We start from the raw sequence: 20,438 nt of genomic DNA, 5'->3' as shown, positions 1-20,438 counted from the left end.
AGGCATGCACACGTGTCCCTGGGGAATCTGTGCAAGTTTCTCATAAACACACACACTGCAGGGAGTGTATAACTAAGGCCTTGTTCGTCACTGGGCGTCCCTGAACGCCTCTCTCCTGCGTCGTTATGGTCGTTCCGGTATTCTGCCGTCCCGTGAGCCCTCCCACACCCTATAATTAGTGTCACCCGGGCAACCAGAGAAAGAATGCTCAGTATTCTTGTCGTCGTGGTAACTGCGTAAGTGTGGGGGCGGAGGTGCTGGTTGTAGGTGTTAGTTAATGACAGGGACAATGAGACCTCAGTCTGCCACCTCATGTGGTGTATGAGTAGAACTGGGGTAGGTGAATGTGCCCTTTACATACCACACATATAGTAGCCTCAAACAGGTTATGAACAGATGCCTATATGTAGCCTAATGTTTACGATTGTGGCTGAAGCTTACAATGGCTTCAGACGTCATGTGTACACCTTACCTGAAAGTTCACCTGCGTTAAGTACACAGCAGACTATACACACTTCAACTTCACTATTTAACCTGCAGACCGGAGAGGAAGTAGAAGTTTAGAGCTGATAAAATGCCCGTCACTGTTTTGATTACTGTTATTTAGGAATATGCACCACCATGTGAGCACAAATAAAACTGTGGTTGGGGATCTCTCCACTTTGTCACAAGGCGATTAATGGAATAGGCTACAAAAGAAAAGAAAAAGAAAGATACATCACAAATTTTAACCCTAACCCGATAGTTTAATCTTTATTTACATAAAACAATCTGAGATGACATGCTAGGATAAGTAAAAACGGATTACTTTTAAAGGGTCACAAGCCAAAAAGGCAGGGAATCACTATAAACTAAATCAAGTTCTTAGAGTGTTTGACGGAGGCCCCTTGTAGCCTACATAACAGGACATCAACAATCAACATCAAGTTTTGGTTGATATTCTGCTGAAAATACTCTACTAAATCTGAAATTACTCAATTGACTGAAAACAAACTCTCATGTGGGACAGATTTATACAGTTGGTAAGCACAGTCTACAGCAGCAAAACACAGTCTACAGCAGCATGGGCCTATAAATCAATTGTTGACAGTAAAACTGCAGCCAAACACTGCAGTAGCATCAGGTTGTTGGTGTGGATTTGGTCCAAGGTCAGTATATGAGTCCCCATGACACTAACTCTCTTCAACAAAGTTTTTCTTTGTAGAAACTTCATGTGGTGTGTCTCTAGTTCTCTCTGCTGTAAACTTGGCGTTACTGCATGGCTTCCGGCTATAAGGGCTGAACAGCGATAGACCTCAGTGTTGCACAATGCTTATCACATGGAGCTGCACCTTCTTCGACAACCTGTAGGTAGCACAGTTTTAAAATACAGTTCATTCTGTTTCCCAGAAAACTGAACCCGCGCCCCCCGCCATGGCAGCTGTGTGTTTAATTGGTTGACAAACATTACATAACGTATATTGTAAATGAGGTGTAAAAACACTTATTTCTCATTAACATCTGATAGTTCCAGCAATATTTTTTTTTGAGAGGCGGATGGATATGTTCCAGAGGTAAATGGCGAGAAGTCCGGACTTTCCCGTAACCTACGTCACTGAAACCGTTAGTAGTGACTCGTTTCTTTGTGGTGCATTCGGACGATGTCGGAAATGTCATCACCACGATTCCGAGAATGTTTATTAGATACCTGTATGCTATTTCCGAGGGAAATAAAGTGGACTTTAATCAACAAAGAACAGCTATAATTAATAATAAAACCCTATTACTGTGTAAATAACGTCTACTGACGGAGACTAAAGTAAGCGATACGTGACTAATCATAACATTAACATTTTCGGATGTTTTTCGTGTTGATGCAACGACTCATATTATAGGTTTATTATGATCATGTTCAAATCATGATCAAATTAGACACATTTTAGTTTTTGTTTGTCAGTCTGTTTGTTATCATTTGTGATCAGAAAAAAAATTATGAAAAATAAAGCTTCCGTGAAGCTCATGAAGGTAGCATCAAGAATGCGTGGAAACAATGTTATACCGGTGTGTTGGATAAATTGTTTCGCTAAGTATTTGTACAGTCTTTTAATGCGTGCATAACTATCTCAGATGTGTAATGTAGACATGTAAAACATATGAACAAAGTAAAGAAGGGTGAATGGTGATTAATTTATGAAAGAGTGACTGCTTTAATACATGTCACACCTAAATTAGTTTGTGGAGGCTTTCTATATAAAAAATGTGTCTATGTGTCTATGCTCAAAGATTCAACATTGAGGGACTATTTTGAAAGCGCGGATGTGCACTAACGTCTGAGCGTCAAGACGGCAGTGACGTCAGTCGCTGTGTCGGTTGATCCTGCTCCGCCGCTCCGTCGAGGCTGAGCTGAGAAATTGCTGCTTTTTTCGGGTAAAGATGGCCGCGGGTCCCCTCTCTGTATCTTCCAATGCGTCCACAAACAACGATGGAATTCTCATTGGTGACAAAGTTTACTCGGAGGTGTACCTCACCATCGACAACTCTCTCATACCAGAGGAAAGGCTCTCTCCGACGCCGTCGATGCTGGACGGCCTCGACCTGAGCACGGAGACCGACCTTCGCATCCTTGGGTGTGAATTGATTCAGTCGGCGGGTATCCTTCTCCGGCTACCACAGGTAAATCCTCTTGAATACATAACGTTTATAATATATGTATTATGAATGAACAGCGAGCAACAGACAGGTGTGTTTTCTAGTCCTCAACACGCCGCGGCCTGCTTGTTAGCAGTTTGCTCATGTTGGCGTGGTGGAGTTAAAATGGCGGCGGTCCATTGTGTAAGGACGGGCCAGCTTACACAAGTTCAAACATTATGTCCTATGTTTTTTCTCGTCAGGTGGCAATGGCGACGGGGCAGGTGCTTTTCCATCGGTTTTTCTACTCCAAGTCCTTCGTGAAGCACAGCTTTGAGGTGAGTCTATTGAAGCTGTGGAGTCGCTGGCTGGCTGAACGTCACGGTTACGTCCGTGGCAGCCATGTTGTCGATGCGTTGTCTTGTTTAACTGATGAAAGACAATGAAGACACACACTGAGGATCAATGCTTCAATAAACCTTGACTCAGGAGGTCAAAGTTAACGCTCAGTCGCCACATTTATCTTTTTCTAGTTGTATCTTCACTTTCAGCCAGTTGTGAAACTTTCCGTCAGGTTTAATAGGCGAAATAGAAACACAGATCCTCTATTAGAAAAAAGGGAGGTGTGAAACGTGACAGCAGCCAACAACGAGGTAACACAAAATCTACATGAGATCATAATTAAGTTGACTATCTCAAACATTTTAAATAAATACAGGTTGGCTGCTTGGTGTGACTTGATTCAAATTCTTTTAATAAAACCGTAATCTTAGTAATGCAGTTAAGTGTATTGTTAGAAGTGGTAGTCTTAGATGTGGCTATACAGATGAAAACCTCTATTACAGCATATGTAACTTGTAGTATTATAGCACATCTGAGTTCAAGTGTGATAATAATAACACAGCTGTCCTGTTAACATATTGTTTTTCCCACAATTACACAATTAATCCTAACCCTAATATTCAGTCAAGTGATAGTTACAAATAAACATAGAATAGGTAACATTTTACTGATATAAATAAACGCTCTTTCACTGAATATTTTGTCATATAGCCCAAATTTGCGGTCATGCTAACTCTGGTTTACTCGTCTTAGTTGTGGAAGTTTTCCTCCCAACTTTTCGCTTTGATTTTCTTCTTTCCAGATTGTTGCGATGGCTTGTATCAACTTGGCCTCCAAGATTGAAGAAGCACCGCGACGAATACGAGACGTCATCAATGTGTTTCATCATCTGAGACAGATGAGAGGCAAAAAGTAAGCATCTACATTGAATCTCTTTGGAAATAATGTTTCTTTTTATGTGGAACATTTACATTCGCAGTTGTTTTTTGATCCAATGTTGTATGATGTTGATCTGTTTTTGCTGTGAAAGTGCTCTTCTGTTTATCCATGTACTCTAAACCACCTTAAAACTTTTCAGTTTCCGCTACACTGGTAGTTTCAGAAGTGTCAATGTCTACATTTAACATCTAAGCTTGACATTACACTGAAATTGATATCTCAACAAACGCACTTTAAGAATTGGAGTGCATTGAAAGACAAGGCACAACAGCGTTGTTTGCGTGTGCCTTTGTCTTCTTAGAAATCTGTTCATGTTCGTTCTTTAGACCTTGGCATTAACTTGGCTTCTTTTTTCCCTTGCAACCAACTAACAGCGACCAGCTACATTTACCAAAGCCTGGGTGATGTGGAATGGTACGTAAGATGAAGCAGTCGGCATGACAACCATGATGCGAGGGGGTCTCTCTCCTCCCCCAGGCCCACCCCACCCCCTTCCTGTGGGAGACGCCCGTGGTCTGAGCCACCGCGGGGCACTGGGATCGGGGATGACAGGTTGGCCGAAGGTCCTTGGCCCCTGGGGCGTCTTGAGGACTCCTGTGGTTCTATCTTAAGCTTTGGGTATCTGTCCGTCAATCTGCGGACCGTTGGGTAATGTAGTTTTCTTCTCTGACTGCTCCTCACCATAAATTTTGTTTGTGCTTAAAGAGCAAAACTCCATTCACCAACTGTTGTTCATGGCTTTCATAGAAATATCACCTTGTTCGTTGGAGGTAGAATAATAAGAGGTTATCTAAGTTTTTTGTTTAGGGTTAGTGCATGCGCCAGAGCCTCAATAGTTTGGCATCATGTGCAGTTTGTTTGACTCAGTTTCAAAGTAAGTTTTCAATCAGTCAGTATTTTAGATTTGGGTCATGTTGATTCTGGTAGTTGCTTGTGTGTATGTATGTGGTGTGTAGCATGACAGTATTCACCTTTTTAAAATCTATTCAATTTGAAACATGAAATTACTGGATTTAAATCTCCAGTTTGATTGTTGTTGATTCTTAAATAGTTAAATACTGTTAACAAGTGTTGGAAGAGTTTCACTCAGGGTTTTTTTTCTCTGTGATTTCTTATGATGTAGCTCAGACATCAGCAGAGGCTGGTGAAATAGGCTTATGAATCCAAATATACCTAAGCCAGATTTTGTTATCGTCAACCCGCTCTGATGGGTTTTGGATATTTGTAACACACATGCAATTTCTAGATCTATTTATATCAGTAAAGTTTAAAAAAAATATCCCACGTTGTTTAAACATGTTTGTGGGGCTTTGTACTGTATGCAGTTATGGTAGAAGTAGTCATTGGTAAACTGCTGTGCTTGTATTTCTTTCCTTTCTCGCTGTATATTTAACATAATACTAGCGTGTTTTGTTAGTTTTCTTAATGTGTACATTGGAATAGGTCACAATGATCTGTGATGGCTCATTTTAAAAGCTTTGCATGTCGGTTGAGTTAGTAGTTGAGGTTTGATTAAAGTGTGTAGAAAGTTTTCTGCATGTTGAAGCAGTAAGGTTGACAACGAACAGGTTTATTTCTATTGAAGCTGTGACATGGGGTGATTGAGGTTGAGGGCTGTCTGCAGATCCCATAAGCTTGTACTGGAACCACAGGAGTCCACAAACCCCCAGCAGACTGTCAGGCATATTTAAGCTGTTGCTTTCAGTTGGTTGAAGCGGGGAAAAAGAAGTACCAAAAAAAAAAAAAAAAGAGTACAAGAAATCAGAAGGGCACTCTTTTTGTTTGTTTTTACTTTCGCAAGGGGGGAAACATTATTTTATTTTGATTCCTTTATAAAATAGGACTCCAAGTTCATTGATACTTGATCAGAACTACATTAACACCAAAAACCAAGTCATCAAAGCTGAGCGGCGGGTCCTGAAGGAGCTGGGCTTCTGTGTGCACGTCAAGCATCCCCACAAGGTGAGTCATTGCCGAAGTCTTTACTACTAAACATTTAAGCAGCAACTCTATACTGTAGTTTCGCTACTGCAGCTGTAAGCTTGCTCCTCTGTGCAGGAAGTCGCTTCTCTCACTTCCTCTATTCTAACTGCTGAGATCAGACTTCAGCTTGAGCACTGGCACACCTTGAGTCATTTGTGTGGGATTTATAACATGCAATCATTTTATTATTCCAGATTATCGTCATGTACCTTCAAGTCCTCGAATGTGAAAAGAACCAAACACTGGTCCAGACGGCCTGGTAAGTTTCCTCCTTGTGTTCCACTCAGCATCCCCCACAGCAGCAACCTGTGTCATATCTGCAAGAAGTGCCACCAGACCTGGGCTAAAGATAAAGTTGAACTAGTTTCACAAGGTTGAATTACCTGAAGAGCACTTAATTAATCTGCCAGGAACTTTGAACAGATCAATATGTGGAAACAGCACCTGTCGGATAAGTGATATAGTGCCCCTCGTGTTTTTAAGCACAACTTTGAAAGGCACTCAACAACTTTTTTGCCCAGGTCTGACTGCGACATTCCCTCACTCCATTTTAACCCTTCCACCTCTCTTTCTGATGGAGCAATTTGTTTTTATTGCAAACCTTTTACGTGTCTCACTCTCTTGTCTGCCCTTACATGGCTTTGTTGTAAAGTCTTTTTGGTTTGCGCTGCCCAGGGAACTTGGTTTAACTTTGTCCTTTCTCTCTACTCTTTGATTAAAGGGTAGTCCATGCTGGTAAGTCACATAAAGAACCTCTGAACTCTGCCTCCTTCAACCACATGACCTCAGGAAGCTCCCCCCATTGGCTGGCTGCCCCTCTCAAGACAGCCAATCCCAATGCCAAGATTCACTGAAGGGGGCGGGCGGGCCTTTCCCAACAGCCAACATCGTCTTGTTTTCTCTTGGGTGTCCAAAAGGATTTGTATTTTTTGGTCTTGCTACCAAGATTTCAATTGTAATACCAATTTTGCCAAGTAGATACAGATGTATTTATATTCTGACTTTTTGCTAGTTTACTTGCATCTAGCATTGAAGTAAACTTTGCCAGAACAGAATAACTTTTTTGACCACTTAACCTGCCTTATTTTTTTGAATGACCGTAGTATACTGTGTCATGTCCCACACTGACGTGGTGTCCAGACATGTGTCTGTCTTACAGGCTGATCCAGTTCTCAGATTTTGCCTCCAAGGACCTGTCTCACCCACGCAGCAGTCAGAATCCGACGGCCATGTGTTATCTGTAGTAGCGTGTAGTGCAGGTTAGGTTGTTTGTCGAAGGCGGGTTAGACTGGAAGTAAATCCCCCCTATGTGGCACGTTTTCAGCAGTTACCTGCATCTAATCTCGACTCAAGCAATAATAAATAGTTAGTAAAACGAGTGGAAGTTGATTCGCTGTGTCACCACTGGAGAGAGGAAACTGCATTGCTTTGTGATGATTTTTTTATGTTTGCCTGGTTGTAGTTCCTTTTTGATGAGTGTCAACTTAGTTATCAGGGTTTTTTTAACATCATGTTTCTGTTCACATGTTTTTCTGTCTTTATGACTTCTATGTCTCCTAAGGACATAGATGATCACTCCACCCTGCACTTGTCTGAGTCAAATCCTAGTCATTTTGACACTAATGCTCTCCCAATGGCTAATCTCATTTATCCATTGTCCTACACGACCCACTGACACATAATCTGTGTTGTAGCGCACTTGGCCTAACTAGTGAGGCATAGCTTGCCACCTAATGTCCCTCAGATGAATCTTCAAATGCCTCACAGTGGAATGGGATAGCATCAGTGGTTTTACGGGGGTTTGTTTAAACATAAGGCTGGAAAGCGTATGTAAAGTGGGAAGTGTTGCATCATGTGCTTACATCAACCTGCCACTGACTGAAAACTCTGTTGTGCATGCCACCATACATGCTGTGTCTCCCTGATCCCTCAGATCTCAGATCATCTGAAACAGGGCAACTGCATTGTAGAGGATTTTTGTACATCTGTATATTTGCATGTTCCCCACTTTGTAAGGCATGTGTCATTGTCTCAATCATTAGCTTTAATCTAGTGACTTCCTGATTGTAGTATGGTAAAACGGGTTTGGCAGGCCTTCAGTAGATTATATTTCCCATTTGTGTGTTCATGCTTGACCTGTGACATACAGCACTCCCATGGATGCCCCAGAGAGAAATGGACAAAGTTAAACTTGACACCAAACATGCATATCTCACTTGAGCACTTTGTAACTGAAAAATGTACTGCTGTAGTCTGTAGTTACCAGGGCTTAAAATTAATTTACATTTTTTTTTTATCGGTGCCTCAAATGGTCAAATCTAGCAAATGGTAACATAATCTCTAGTATAGCAGTTAAGTGTTAAAGTAATGATCTAAAATGTCTTTGTCAGAAAATGGAAAAACTTATAAAGCCCTGATGAGTGAGTACTATAGTTTACTAAATGTTGTGTTATTGACCTGCAGTGATACTCATGGTTAGAGCTGTGAAATAACTTAATGTGGGTCAGGGTGAGAGGTGGCTTTGTGTAGAGAAGATGCTATGTTTTTGTTTCTGTGTTTTTGTCTGTAAAGGAACTACATGAACGACACCCTGAGGACGAATGTGTTTGTGAGGTTTCAAGCTGAGACTATCGCCTGTGCCTGCATTTACCTCGCTGCCCGAGCTCTGCAGGTAAGAGACACTTCTTTTTCCAACTTGCTGCTCATGTTACTTCTGCCCAGTTTGGAAACATGAGGTGTACTTCGATTAGGCGAAACATTAAAACCACCCGTCTGATGTATAGCCCCCCTGCAGCCTCCATGAACCTACAAGACCTGTCATTTTTTAGGTGCTCTGACCCAGTCAACTAGCCAGCACAATTCGGCTTGTGCTTGCCCAATTTTTTCTGCTTCCAACACATCAACTTCAATGACTGACTGTTCATGTGCTGCCTTATATATCCCAACCTTGATGGGTGCCATTGTAATGAGATAATCAATGTTATTCACTTGACATGTCAGTGGTTTTAATGTTCAGTCTGATCTGTGTATATACTTCATGGTCTTTAGTTTTTTTTTAAATATCACATTGAAACATTCAGAGCTCTCCACTAAAGCGCCTAAAATCTTGAATTGCATGATTTTCAGATACCCCTGCCCTCCAGACCTCACTGGTACCTGCTGTTTGGAGCCAGTGAAGATGAGATTAAAGACATCTGCATCACCACTCTGAGACTGTACACCAGGAAGAAGGTAATATTCAACACCTCAGTTTTAGTGGCACTGCTCCATCACCAATCTTTACCAGGACAAATGCCAGTTTTTCTATCAACATTTTTGATTTATGCCATTTTAGAAAATGTTACTGTTTTACCAGACTCTGTAGTTTGTGGGTGAGCTGACGATGCTTTTCTCTCCCTCAGCCAAACTACGACCACCTTGAGAAGGAGGTCGAGAGGAGGAAGGTGTTTTTAGCAGAGGCTAAGCTGAAGGCTAAAGGCCTGAACCCTGATGGTACCCCTGCGCTGTCCACACTGGGTGGTTTCTCACCTGCGTCCAAACCCTGCTCCCCAAATGTGGTCAAGGTGGAGGAGAAGTCCCCTAACCCCCAGACCCTTAAACAAGTTAAAAAGGAGCCAGACAACCGGACTCAGGTCACCAAGAGTCCACACAATGGGTAAGAAGCAAACACACTAACACTGTTTTTAATGTTAAAATAAAAAACTGTTAAGATAGTCATCCTCATTTCTTTCCTTTTTAATCCTAAAATGTTCATCCTCTGAATCTTTTTTTCCTACCAGGTTGAGAAAGGAGGTGAAGATTGGGAGGAACAGTCGAAGTGGAAGTCGATCTCGTTCGAGAACACGTTCGCGGTCTAGATCCCGTTCCCCTCGCAGACAGTAAGCACTCTTATATTTAGACTTTTTTTTGTCGGTCCAACTATTAAACTTAATGTATAATCAGCTGTGTTAAAGGGAAACTTTTATTAAACTCTTTTTTTCTTCTTCTTCCTTTTCCACAGTTACAACAGCAGACGCAGTTGCTCAGGGACCTACAGTTCACGTTCACGTTCTCGCTCTCACAGTCGCAGCCCATCACCACGGCGACATCCACCCTCACCCCTCCTCCCCCACCTCAAATCTAAGACCAGTCACCACAGCAATAGCGACTCCAAACCCAGCAACCGCCACAGCAACAGCGGAAGTGGAGGATCTGGCCACAAGAGGAAGCGCTCACGCTCTCGGTCAAGGTCCCGCACTCCAGTCAAAGTGGACAGGGACCGAGACAGAGAGCGGGAGAGAGACAGAGATCGCAGCTCGTTTGACCTCTCTACAAAGAAACACAAACACGAGAGAGGAGGTGGTCACAGAGGAGAGAGGAGGGACAGGGAGAGGTCTCGGTCTTACGACAGGGACAGAGAGAGAGAGCGTAGCCACAAGAGCAAACACCACAGCAGCAGTGGGCACTCAGGACATAGTCGTCACCGGCGCTGAGACACACCCCAACAGACAAGCTCTGGAGCTGATAGTCGCACAAGTGTTTTCAATATCATCCAAGGAAAATCCAACCTGGCATGTTCTCTTAATGTTGTTGAATACAGTTCACTGTAAAAAAAACACTGGTGGTGATCAGTGGTGATTCCTTTTCATTTAATGATATCCATGACAGCTGGAGTCATTAGTAGACACATTTTCAAGTTTTTAATATGTAATAAAACTGTCTACAACTAGTATCAAACCAAATATCTGCTGCCTGCACACCTGTCAGATTGAAATATTGTGGGAGTTTGTGAAAACTAATGTGCAAAAGATGTAGGTAAATTTGGTGCACTGCAGCTGTGAGAGTGAACATGCCAGCTTGGATTTCATTTAGAGTATATTGTCAGCCATATAACAACATAGTTGGGTTTCTCAAATGCATCCTTCTGATTATCAAAACTATTTAATATACAGGATTGTTAATTTACTTTAACCTTAAATTTTGTTTATCCTAATAACAAAACATTAACAGTCATGTCTGACACTATTAGGGGAAAAAAAGGTAATAAAGGCTTTACATTGGAAGTATAAAAAAAGTTGAAATTTCCTGAATCCTGCGCATTGTGTAGCTTCTGCATGCACAGTTATCTTGGTGATAAAGAATTCATTACTTTGTCTCCTCTGTATCGGCACACATGTAGCTGATATTTGGCAGAGGATGAAGCTGTGCATCTGAGAAACCCCGACTGACCATAATGACACTCATGCTGCAACTTAGTGTTGAGCCTTTCTTCACCCACATCATCACATGTAATCAGTGGTTGAGGACGGCTCCATTAACTTCTGCAGTGTGACATCAGTCCCAGACCTGTCATCTCCTCCTCCACTTGTAGGATTTTCTATTTTAATTTTTTTTTTTTTTCCTCAACGCCCCGCCCTACACACCCACCATCCTTTTTGCCTACCCTTATGTTCTTGATTTTACATGTAAAGTTATGGACTTTTTGGGGGGAAAGAAAATTATTTACAGTGTAAAGATGGATTGATACACACTGACACAATGTGAACGCTTTGATTTATAAAAGCGAACAGCTCAGTGGAAGGATTGAATGAATAAATGTAAAATAAAAACGATAATTCAGGAACGATCATTATGTTTGCACATCAAGGGACTGGCAGGCGAGTGGTTTTTATTTCTTTCTTTTTTTTTCTTTCGACATGTTTGTTGCTTAAGCTGTGTTTTGTACAGTTTCAACAGAGCAAATTGGTTATAGACTTTTGTTTTTCCTTTTTTTACATCAGGGGATGCAAACTTGATTTCCAAATATTTTAGGGTTGTCAATTTGTTACACTGGTTTTTAGTCTGCACGTGTTCATGTCCAATTTTTATTCAATAATAAATGAGTTATGCCGCTGAATTGAAAGTGTTATGTTTTAATTTACACCTTTTGTAGTTAAATACATCGGCTCTGTGTTCTCTGTCCTGCAGGGGACTCATGAGGATAAACTATTCTCATCACAGAGAAAGATGAATTACCTTAATTTCATGATCCTAGTTCTTGTAAAGAGAAACCGTTCTCAGGGTCAAAGTAATGCCAGACCCCTACATGTGAGTGTGAATACAATGTGAGGAAGCACTAGTCTTCATTGCATTATCTATAGTGTCTTTAATTGGTAGAAATAACTGGTGTACTTTATATGTTCAGAAATGATGAGATGGTGCAGTATAATGTTTTCAATATGAAGTATGGCAGCTAGAGGGTGCTGTTGCTCTTGCTAATAAAGTGCTCAGATTTTCCAGCATGATGTCCATATTTGGAGTTGACTGTTGAGATTAAATTAAAACAGAACGGAAGGAGATGAATCATATTTACACAATAACTTTAAAATGTATCACAATAATCCTCGACCTTAAAGGGCAGGTTCACACAACAACAGTCAGTAATTTCTTTCTTGCTGTAATCATTCCTCCTCTTCATACTGACCATTAGAAGATCCTTCCATAATGCACTTACAATGTAAGTGATGGAGGACAAAATCCACATGCCTCCTCCTGTGCAAAGATGTATTAAAAAGGTTACCTACAGATGAATCTTCAGTCCAAATTATTCAAATCAAGTAGATATCCCTCAATGTTATTCTTTTTTAGTGCCAAAGTCCCTCTTTTTGTTCTAACACTTTCACCCCAGCTCAACAGGAAAACACTCTGAAGAAACACAAAGAGGGAATTAGATGCTACAAAGACTAAACGTGGCAGATATCCACTTGATGACTAACTCAGACTGCTGAAGCCTCAAATAAGCTTCAGATAAACTTTTACATGCATTTTTGCACAAAATGACTGTGTGGACTGGACACTGTGGATTTTGGCCGACATCTCTTACATTGAAAGCACATTTGAAGGGGATCTTTTAACAGCCAGTATGAACAGGAGGAATGATTACAGTGAGAAAAATCACTCAGACATCATCATTATCACTTTATAAATAAGATTAAATGGGACCACTAGTAAGCAGCTCTATGTGGTGTACAGGTTACCCACTGTGTGACCTGGCTGCTGGCCTGACAGATGTGTAAATGATGTGAATGGTCAAATAAACTACTGAGTCAGACTATAGTTAGCTTATAGTCATTCATCATAGTCTGCATGGGTCTGTGAGGGATCTAACCAGACAAACATCCAGTACAGTGGTAACCTAACATTGCCCACATCTAAGCAGCCATGCAGCCTTTTAGTCAAGGTTTTGAGACAGCCACCACTGACATTTCTGCCTCCAACCTTATACAGTGAACTGCCCTCAATTAAATTACACTTTTATATGATAAAAGTGCCAAAAATACTATAATTGGATTTACAAAATGAACTATAAAACTTCATTTAGTCTAAATACTGTTGGAGCACAGCTGCTATGTGGGGTCTTTTTTGTGTGTACAGCCTTTAAATTGAGAGCTCAACTCACTTAAAACTCAAGGTGAAAAATTTAATTCCAAATTACTTCATGGTATATTCATTTTACATCCAGTTTCTTTAGTATATAAGCAAGAAATAATTCTATTAAGGCTATTAGTAAAACAGCTCATAATGTACTGAAAAATAGTAGTTAGTACCGTGAATGTAATTTAGCTGTGTTTAGCCAAAAACCCAGAAGACAGCTATGGTTACACACAATAAGACAAAAGGACCAGACTGAGATGATTATCAGAATGCTGTGTTGTAGCACATTCTTCATATCAGGTATAAGGATTGTCTGTTGTAGGTAGAAATAAGCATAAGGTTTGTCATGTCTATCTCGGAGGAATAGGTGATGTCCCTCATCACTCTTAGCACATTAGATAACTATTAATGGTATATGTCAGGTGTGTTCAGGAAGTTCCTGAACATAGCAATCTTCAATTACAAGCTTCAACTCTATGGTCATGTATGGTCAGACAGCCCAGACTTTGTTCCATCTGTGTTTTTAATGGACAGCAGGGTGGGGGGCTCTGCGGAAAAGCTGGAGAGGAAGATACAATTGAGGTTTCTAAATATGGCGAAGTGATTGTTACCACAGGCTGTAATTCTTGTGTGCAGGCTTCTTCACTATAGTCTCTCCATTGTGTCTCTGTTTTTTTTTCTAAGGCTGGAAAGAAAAAGGGAAAGTCAGACAGTGAAGCAGGAGGCTCCTTGCCATGGTGAGAACATTCAAATTCTGTTTTATGTATTGTATGATGTTTTTGTACAGATGTCATACAGAATTATTAGACTGCTTTGGCACTTTTCTTTGTTTTCACAAACGTCATCCAGTTGACAATGATCCAATGACACCAGAGGAACCAGCGGTCCCATGAGTAGCGTCTCCATCTCAGTCATGAGTATGAGCAATTCTGTGCTGAATATGTCAACTCGAGAAGAGAAGACTTTTACAAACTCAAACAGGAGACTGCAAGATTTGAAGAGGAGCTTCAGAAATCCCATCAGAAACGATGCTACGCACTTTCTTTTTCTCACTGGGCATCAACTTCTTCTGAAAGTCTCATGCTGGAGGATTATTTATTAGTGGTCTATATGAAACTTTGACTGGGGCTCAGTAACAGAGATGTAGTGTATAGGTTCAAAGTTTCAGGAAGTACAATATCAAACAGTTTAAGATCCTTTTTGCTTGTAACGGAAAACGTATTGAAATCTATTATTAAGTGGCCATATAAGGCTGCTGTCCTTAAAAATGTGATAAAAAGTTAAATGTGACATTTCAAGACTGTACAGATGTTCATAGAAACATCTACTGACTTGACTGCCAGAGCTCAGGCCTGTGCCAATTATTATTATTACATAATAACACAGTTAAGTACCTGCAGGGCAGTTTCATTCCTGTCCCCGGGCTGTGCTGGGAAAGTGTCAGATAAGCAAAGATGCTTTACTTGTTTATTTGCCATTATGAGATTCAAAGGCTGCTGCTGCTGATAATAGACTGGCAGGCAGCAAATGTTTTGTGTGTTGAAATGACAGTACATCATGTCTGTCAGGTACAATTCCTGTTGTTAATGATGTGTTAGGAAGGAAGGATCTGTGGTGTTGCTTTCTCTCTGCAGTGATGAATGAGGAGAGGAAAGCTCTGACACATGATTTATATTGTCTACATCCTGGAACAAGGATGTCATGTCATGTAATGTCAAATGTCTCATCACTTGAGACTGATTCTATGAAAGGATAGTCTCTGTGTGATTCAGAGGTATTCTAGTTAATATATATATATATACTGGCCAAGTAATGATGTTTACATTACAAAGGAGGTTATGTTTGCACATGCTTACAGCAGATATTTATGATTGTTTATGGTATGAATATGAAGGCATCAAACGATTTTGTCATGTGTACTCAACACCAGTTAAACAAGGTCTGATTGTGTTTAGCAAAGCAGAAATTAGATCTCCAAATATATAAAATGGCTCAATAGACTATTTGATAGAAGTGGGATCTGATTACTTCAACTAAACTCCAACAGCTTGAAAAGGTTTTGTGCTTTCTGTTGTTAATAATGCATAAATTATGGACTCAATTTGTGTCAAATATCATACAGTCATATGATACCTACTTATCGGGGTCCACAAATACTTCATACTGACTCATCCTGTGGAGCTCCCATTTGAGCTGGTCCAGCTTCTTTCCCCTTTCCTGCATGACAAATCTGTTTCCTGGACTGTTTTGAAATGCTTGAAATGGGAACACAATGGCAGTTTGGGAATGTAGCGTAATCAGCTCTGCCAGCCTCAGTTCAGCTGATGTGTGAAACTGTTTTCTGGATCAGAGCGATCACAGCAGACTGGCGGAATGATCCAACATGAAGGTTTTGGAGCCAGAGAAAGCTTTTACCAAGCTGCATGCCTGGAGTGGGGAACGTTTTGGTTTATTTAGGGGGGCGTATGGAAGAATTTTAGTAATTTTCTCTGTCTCTGCATTTGTCTGTTTAACGTAAACGCAGCACCTTCAAACTAATGTTCTCCTCCCGGTTGTAATTTACGTTGTGATGTAATGTAATGATCTCCTGGGGATTATGCAGAGACACTGTGTGCTGCTGTCAGTGTGTGTGTGTGTGTGAGCATCCTCTCTGCAGGGAGCACTGCAGCGATAGATAGGAGCTGTTAGCCAGAGGATCATGTTTACTGTGGGGAAGGCTCAGTGCGTCAGCCCAATAAGTGCATTCAACTGGACAAATTAGCTAAAGCTGGACTTGCACAAAAACAATACCTGGTTTGTTCAAAACAATTTCTCTATTTATTCTTGTGAAGAACCAGGAATCCATAATTCAGTGTCTTTAATTTTCTTATTATTGTGTTGTTACTACTTTAAGAAACCAAAACCAAACCCAGAGAGAAAAATACTTGTGAGAAAAACACACTTTTTAATGTCAAGCTGTCACTGATTTCACTGATAAAGATTTATTATACAATTATGTCAAGAAAAAGACAAGGAGGCAGTGTCAGACATGCAAAAGGTGCAGCAGGCAAAGAATTCATAACAATACAAGTTTCACTGTCAGTAAAATACAGCATTCATCTGTTTACGGTATTAATTAATTGTAATATAAAAACATGGGAAGACAGAAGTGAGAATGTAAAATCATCATGTAAAGTCATTCAGTATTTCAGCAGTCTTTACAGACATGATTGAAAGGTTTCAGTAGGGTTTCAGTAGCAAAAAAATAAATATCCACCTTATATCAAAAATCAAATAAACGCAATTTAACAACTTACTTTACAGTAAAAAGTGAAAAAACATTCAGAAAGATTAATACTTGTGTCAATCATCTTCACATATACAGTCTGTGTGAGATTGTAGAAATCTACAGAAGTGTAACATGTTCCCACCCTAATGTCTACTCTCTAAAATATAATCTCACTGCTTTAAAGTAATGACAGTAACAGCTCCATATTCAGTGAGACGATTAGATAGATAGATAGATAGATAGATAGATAGATAGATAGATAGATAGATAGATAGATAGATGCCACAGTATCTATCCTCCAGAGTATTAATGCAGCTGCCTGCAAATACAGGAACAATTGCTTATTTAGACTAAAAATATTGGCCCTAGAGGCTTGGAAACTAGGCCAAGATGGCAGCGTGACGGCAGAGTGTTCACTTTGTTACTTCTAGACAACTTTTGACATTCATGCAATCAGACATTTGCTTCAAATACCAAGAAATCAACACTGCATGACTAAAACAGTAAAGTCAGCTTCATGGTACATTTAGTGCGAGTGGCAGGGGACTTTCTGAACTTCACTTATGGGTGGCAGTATATGTAACATTTACTTGCCAGCAGCTATAGTTAATTAATGTGTGTGTGGGTCATATGCTACATTCGGGGACGAATTTCAGACTGAAGACCAGTTAATTGGAGAAAGCTTGTCCCATTGGAGACAAAAGCTGTGTCCCTAATTCTGAAAAAGCAGATTTTTGGGTCAGTGGGTGAGATTAGGGTTTGGGTAAGGTTTAGGCTAGTTGTAGTAATGGTTAGGGTCTCCAAGAAATTAATGTAAGTAAGTAAATGTATGTAATTTCCCCAAAAGTAACCCAGGACGACAGTGCACGTGTGTGTGTGTCTGTGTGTGTGTGTGTGTGTTTGTGTGTACACAGTAAAATTTAGCTATAGCCTATGCTTTAGTTTTTAACCAGCTTCAGTGCCCAGATACAGTAGGTGTGGTTTGTCACAGGACAGAAAGCTAAGTATCGATTATCAGGGTTTCAAAAGAAAAAGTATTTGACATGAAACCGTCATTTACAACTTACCTTACAGTAACTAATTAAACAAGACAGGTCTACAAGTCTACAGCTGGACTAGCAGTTCTGTGAGGCTGTTAGGTATAGTGCTTCTTTGTCAGCATCCTAACAGAAATATAGTTTACCATGTTTACCATCTTAGTGTAAGTGTTTGTGAAAGTATGTCAGTCATTGTGGGAAATCCCCCAGATTTGGGGTGCAAAGCCAGCTGTGTATGTAGGTCACAAATCTAAAAAAAGAGGAAAGAGGGTATCAAAATGTGAAGGAGAGGCATGATGTAAATAATATTATGTGTAAGCAGATGCAGTTCTGCTGTGTGTGTAGAGGAGTTGGGTGTGGGGGCACAGAGGCAGCTAAAAGTACAAACAGTGGTAACCTGACCCGGTGGGAAAGGCAGTGTTATGTCTGTATGTACACATGGCTAACAGGGTTTCAGCTGCATTACAAACCAAAGACTACCTGTTTGTCTGTCACGCAAGTTAAGATTAAGAAGTCCTTAGGCATCTTTATAATATCCTGAACATAACATTTTATACATTTAACTAAAGCATTTATTAACAAAGAGGAGGAGATCGATGTATTCACCTGTGGGCGGACACACACGCCTCGGCTGTGCCGTCAGATCCAGATAAGAATTGAAAACATCAAGACTTCATACAAAAGAATTGATTTGCTGTGGCCGACCGTGAACGTTTTGTCTGGTGCAGGGAACTCTGAGCTTAACTGAGTCAAGACATGTTTGTCGTTTGCATCTAGCCAGCAGCAAAGAAACAGGCTGGTTAGTAAATAACATACAGTATATAACATACCGTACTCTACATATTCTCCCACAGGCTGTAATAAGTTAAGTGATAGTGGTATCGATGTGGGAGGAGAAAGTCCTGAATGAAACTCTCAGTCCGCTGAAATCTAATCTAATCTTCATCTAATCTTGCAGTTAAATCAAAACACACAGGCCTTTAAACTCGAACCTTTGGAAAGGACCTTTTTTAAAACAAGGGAGATTGCTGTATCACCTTCGGTCTCTGGATGTCTAAACAAAACTTTTCACCAAATTGTCTTAAATCAACATGACTGAACTGGCACAGTTACTTAAGTTACTTGCGCAAGGAAGCCACTCATTTACTTCAGTGTTTTCTTTCAGAGATCAGTGGTCTAAACTCTGCTATTAAGCAACAGTTCAGCTGAGAACATGGAGGGAATTGTTGCAGCCGTTTTTTGTTCGAGGGGGTGCTTAAAATGCCCACTTTGTATAGCTATTGCAACAGAACAGAAACTCTCTAAAGGGTTTTCAGGAGTCAGAAAGGTCCAAAATGTTTTCTATAAAAAATGCTCTCATATGTTGGAAGTAACTCAGCTTGAGCTGTTTCTTGTGACTTTTGGGAGGGAAAATAGTTGAAATGAAACAAAATATGGAAAATATGTTACAAAATGATTTGAAAACACTGGATTCAGTATGTATAGCTATATTCCAGATAAAAACATAGGTATATTAAAGCAATAGTTGACCATTTAGGAAATAAGTTTGTATTCTTACTCTCAAGTCTATATGATGATATTACAGCAGCAACCAGTTGGTTTAGCATAGCATAACTAGTGAGAAACAATAGGGGTCAGCAAGCTAGCCTCTCTAAAGGTAACACAATCTACCTACCAGCACTGCACAAAAGAGTCTGGCACATAATCCCATGTAAAAGTGCAAATCTTTACTTCACATAATGTGCTAATTAGTACACTTTATGGGTGCTGTTAGCTGCTTGCTGCAGCTTCATATTTCACTGAAGAGAGTGATATCAGTCTACTTATCTAACTCTCGCTAAGGAGCCAAATGTCAAATTAGTCCTTTAAGCCCACAGCATACTCTCTCCATCACGCACATACGGACACACGCACAGGACTCAAATATTGAATGCATCTGCTGTCAATTAGGCTCCTCTTTTTCAACCCTCCTACTTTCAAGACAAACTTTTCAATCTCATTATTGCTATGAGGTCTGTGCTTCTATTAGGTTTTTATTGCTAGTTATTACACTGGACTCAAGTACATCTCAATCATCATGAATCACTGAATTAAGACATCCAAAGTATCCACAGATGATGGTTTGGTTTGGTCTCGAGGCTAAAGCAGAAAGCGTTTCCATCCTGTCACATTAACCTGTCATATATCACATGTGCAACATCAGTCCTTAACACTTAGGTACTGTAACATTCATTAAAATCACTGATGATGGTCCACAGCTATATCACGTCACACGCAGCTCCATGGTTATTTAAAAATATGTAACCATGGATACACCCCATACAGTGGGCCTTTTATTGCTGGTTTATTAAAAGTCATATTTCTAAAAACAAATACTGCATAATGAGTCTCTTTGATTATTTTTCTTTACACGTTGTCATTGGGATCAATGTCGTACACCACCTATTACAGATATGAAGAAATGTGACTGGCAGTGTCTCTGTTCAGTGTTGCTATACCATCCTCAAAAGCTAAGATTTTTTTTTCTTGAATACCTTACAGCTGAACATGTTCCTCATATCTGCATGAGTCTATAGGCATAATGGTCATGTGTCACGTCATGTGTCCATGTTAGCATCTGTGATGATGTTGCTCTCACAGGTAGGTGGTAGCCTCTCTGTTCTCCCTCTCTCTTGCCTGAGCCACAGCGACGTTGATGCACTGCAGCCACTCTTCAGCATGTTTCTCATCCTGAGCTTTCAGCACGTACGTCTTACTGTCAGTGAAGATCTCAAAGGCCCGCGGCAGGCCCCGATCCCGGCGCTTCTTGGCCACCACCTACAGAAAGAAAGAAGGACAACAAAAGAAAAGGAGAAGATGACACAAAACTG

General features: G+C 40.4%; 2 protein-coding genes across 4 annotated transcripts in view; one reads left to right on the top strand and one right to left on the bottom strand.

Annotated features, from left to right (window-relative positions):
- Positions 1–2,327: 2,327 nt before the first annotated feature.
- ccnl1a (cyclin L1a) lies at positions 2,328–11,746 on the top strand. Its single transcript, XM_053320429.1, has 10 exons — positions 2,328–2,652; positions 2,871–2,945; positions 3,752–3,861; positions 5,730–5,850; positions 6,066–6,130; positions 8,443–8,542; positions 8,998–9,102; positions 9,273–9,526; positions 9,651–9,749; positions 9,872–11,746. Exons 1-10 carry the CDS (start codon positions 2,413–2,415, stop codon positions 10,341–10,343), a joined length of 1,641 nt encoding a protein of 546 aa, XP_053176404.1. The 5' UTR covers positions 2,328–2,412; the 3' UTR covers positions 10,344–11,746.
- Positions 11,747–20,080: 8,334 nt separating this feature from the next.
- veph1 (ventricular zone expressed PH domain-containing 1) overlaps positions 20,081–20,438 on the bottom strand; it is a 66,588-nt gene continuing 66,230 nt past the window's right edge. For all 3 annotated transcript variants that reach the window (XM_053320428.1, XM_053320427.1, XM_053320426.1), the window contains one exon: positions 20,081–20,385. In XM_053320428.1, the coding sequence (XP_053176403.1) occupies positions 20,203–20,385 (183 nt within the window). In that variant the 3' untranslated portion in view covers positions 20,081–20,202. The remainder of the gene's footprint in view (positions 20,386–20,438) is intronic.

The sequence above is a fragment of the Scomber japonicus genome, chromosome 6 (genome assembly GCF_027409825.1).
Source record: "Scomber japonicus isolate fScoJap1 chromosome 6, fScoJap1.pri, whole genome shotgun sequence".
Classification (NCBI taxonomy): Eukaryota; Metazoa; Chordata; class Actinopteri; order Scombriformes; family Scombridae; genus Scomber; species Scomber japonicus.
The sequence above is the reverse complement of the archived record's forward strand: the minus strand, read 5'-3'. Positions and strand labels throughout refer to the sequence as shown.

Coding starts and splice junctions, on each gene's coding strand:
- ccnl1a (XM_053320429.1), top strand. CDS start 2,413: ATGGCCGCGGGTCCCCTCTCTGTATCTTCCAATGCGTCCACAAACAAC. Junction 2,653..2,870: donor TCCTTCTCCGGCTACCACAG/GTAAATCCTCTT, acceptor TTTTCTCGTCAG/GTGGCAATGGCGACGGGGCA. Junction 6,131..8,442: donor ACACTGGTCCAGACGGCCTG/GTAAGTTTCCTC, acceptor TTGTCTGTAAAG/GAACTACATGAACGACACCC.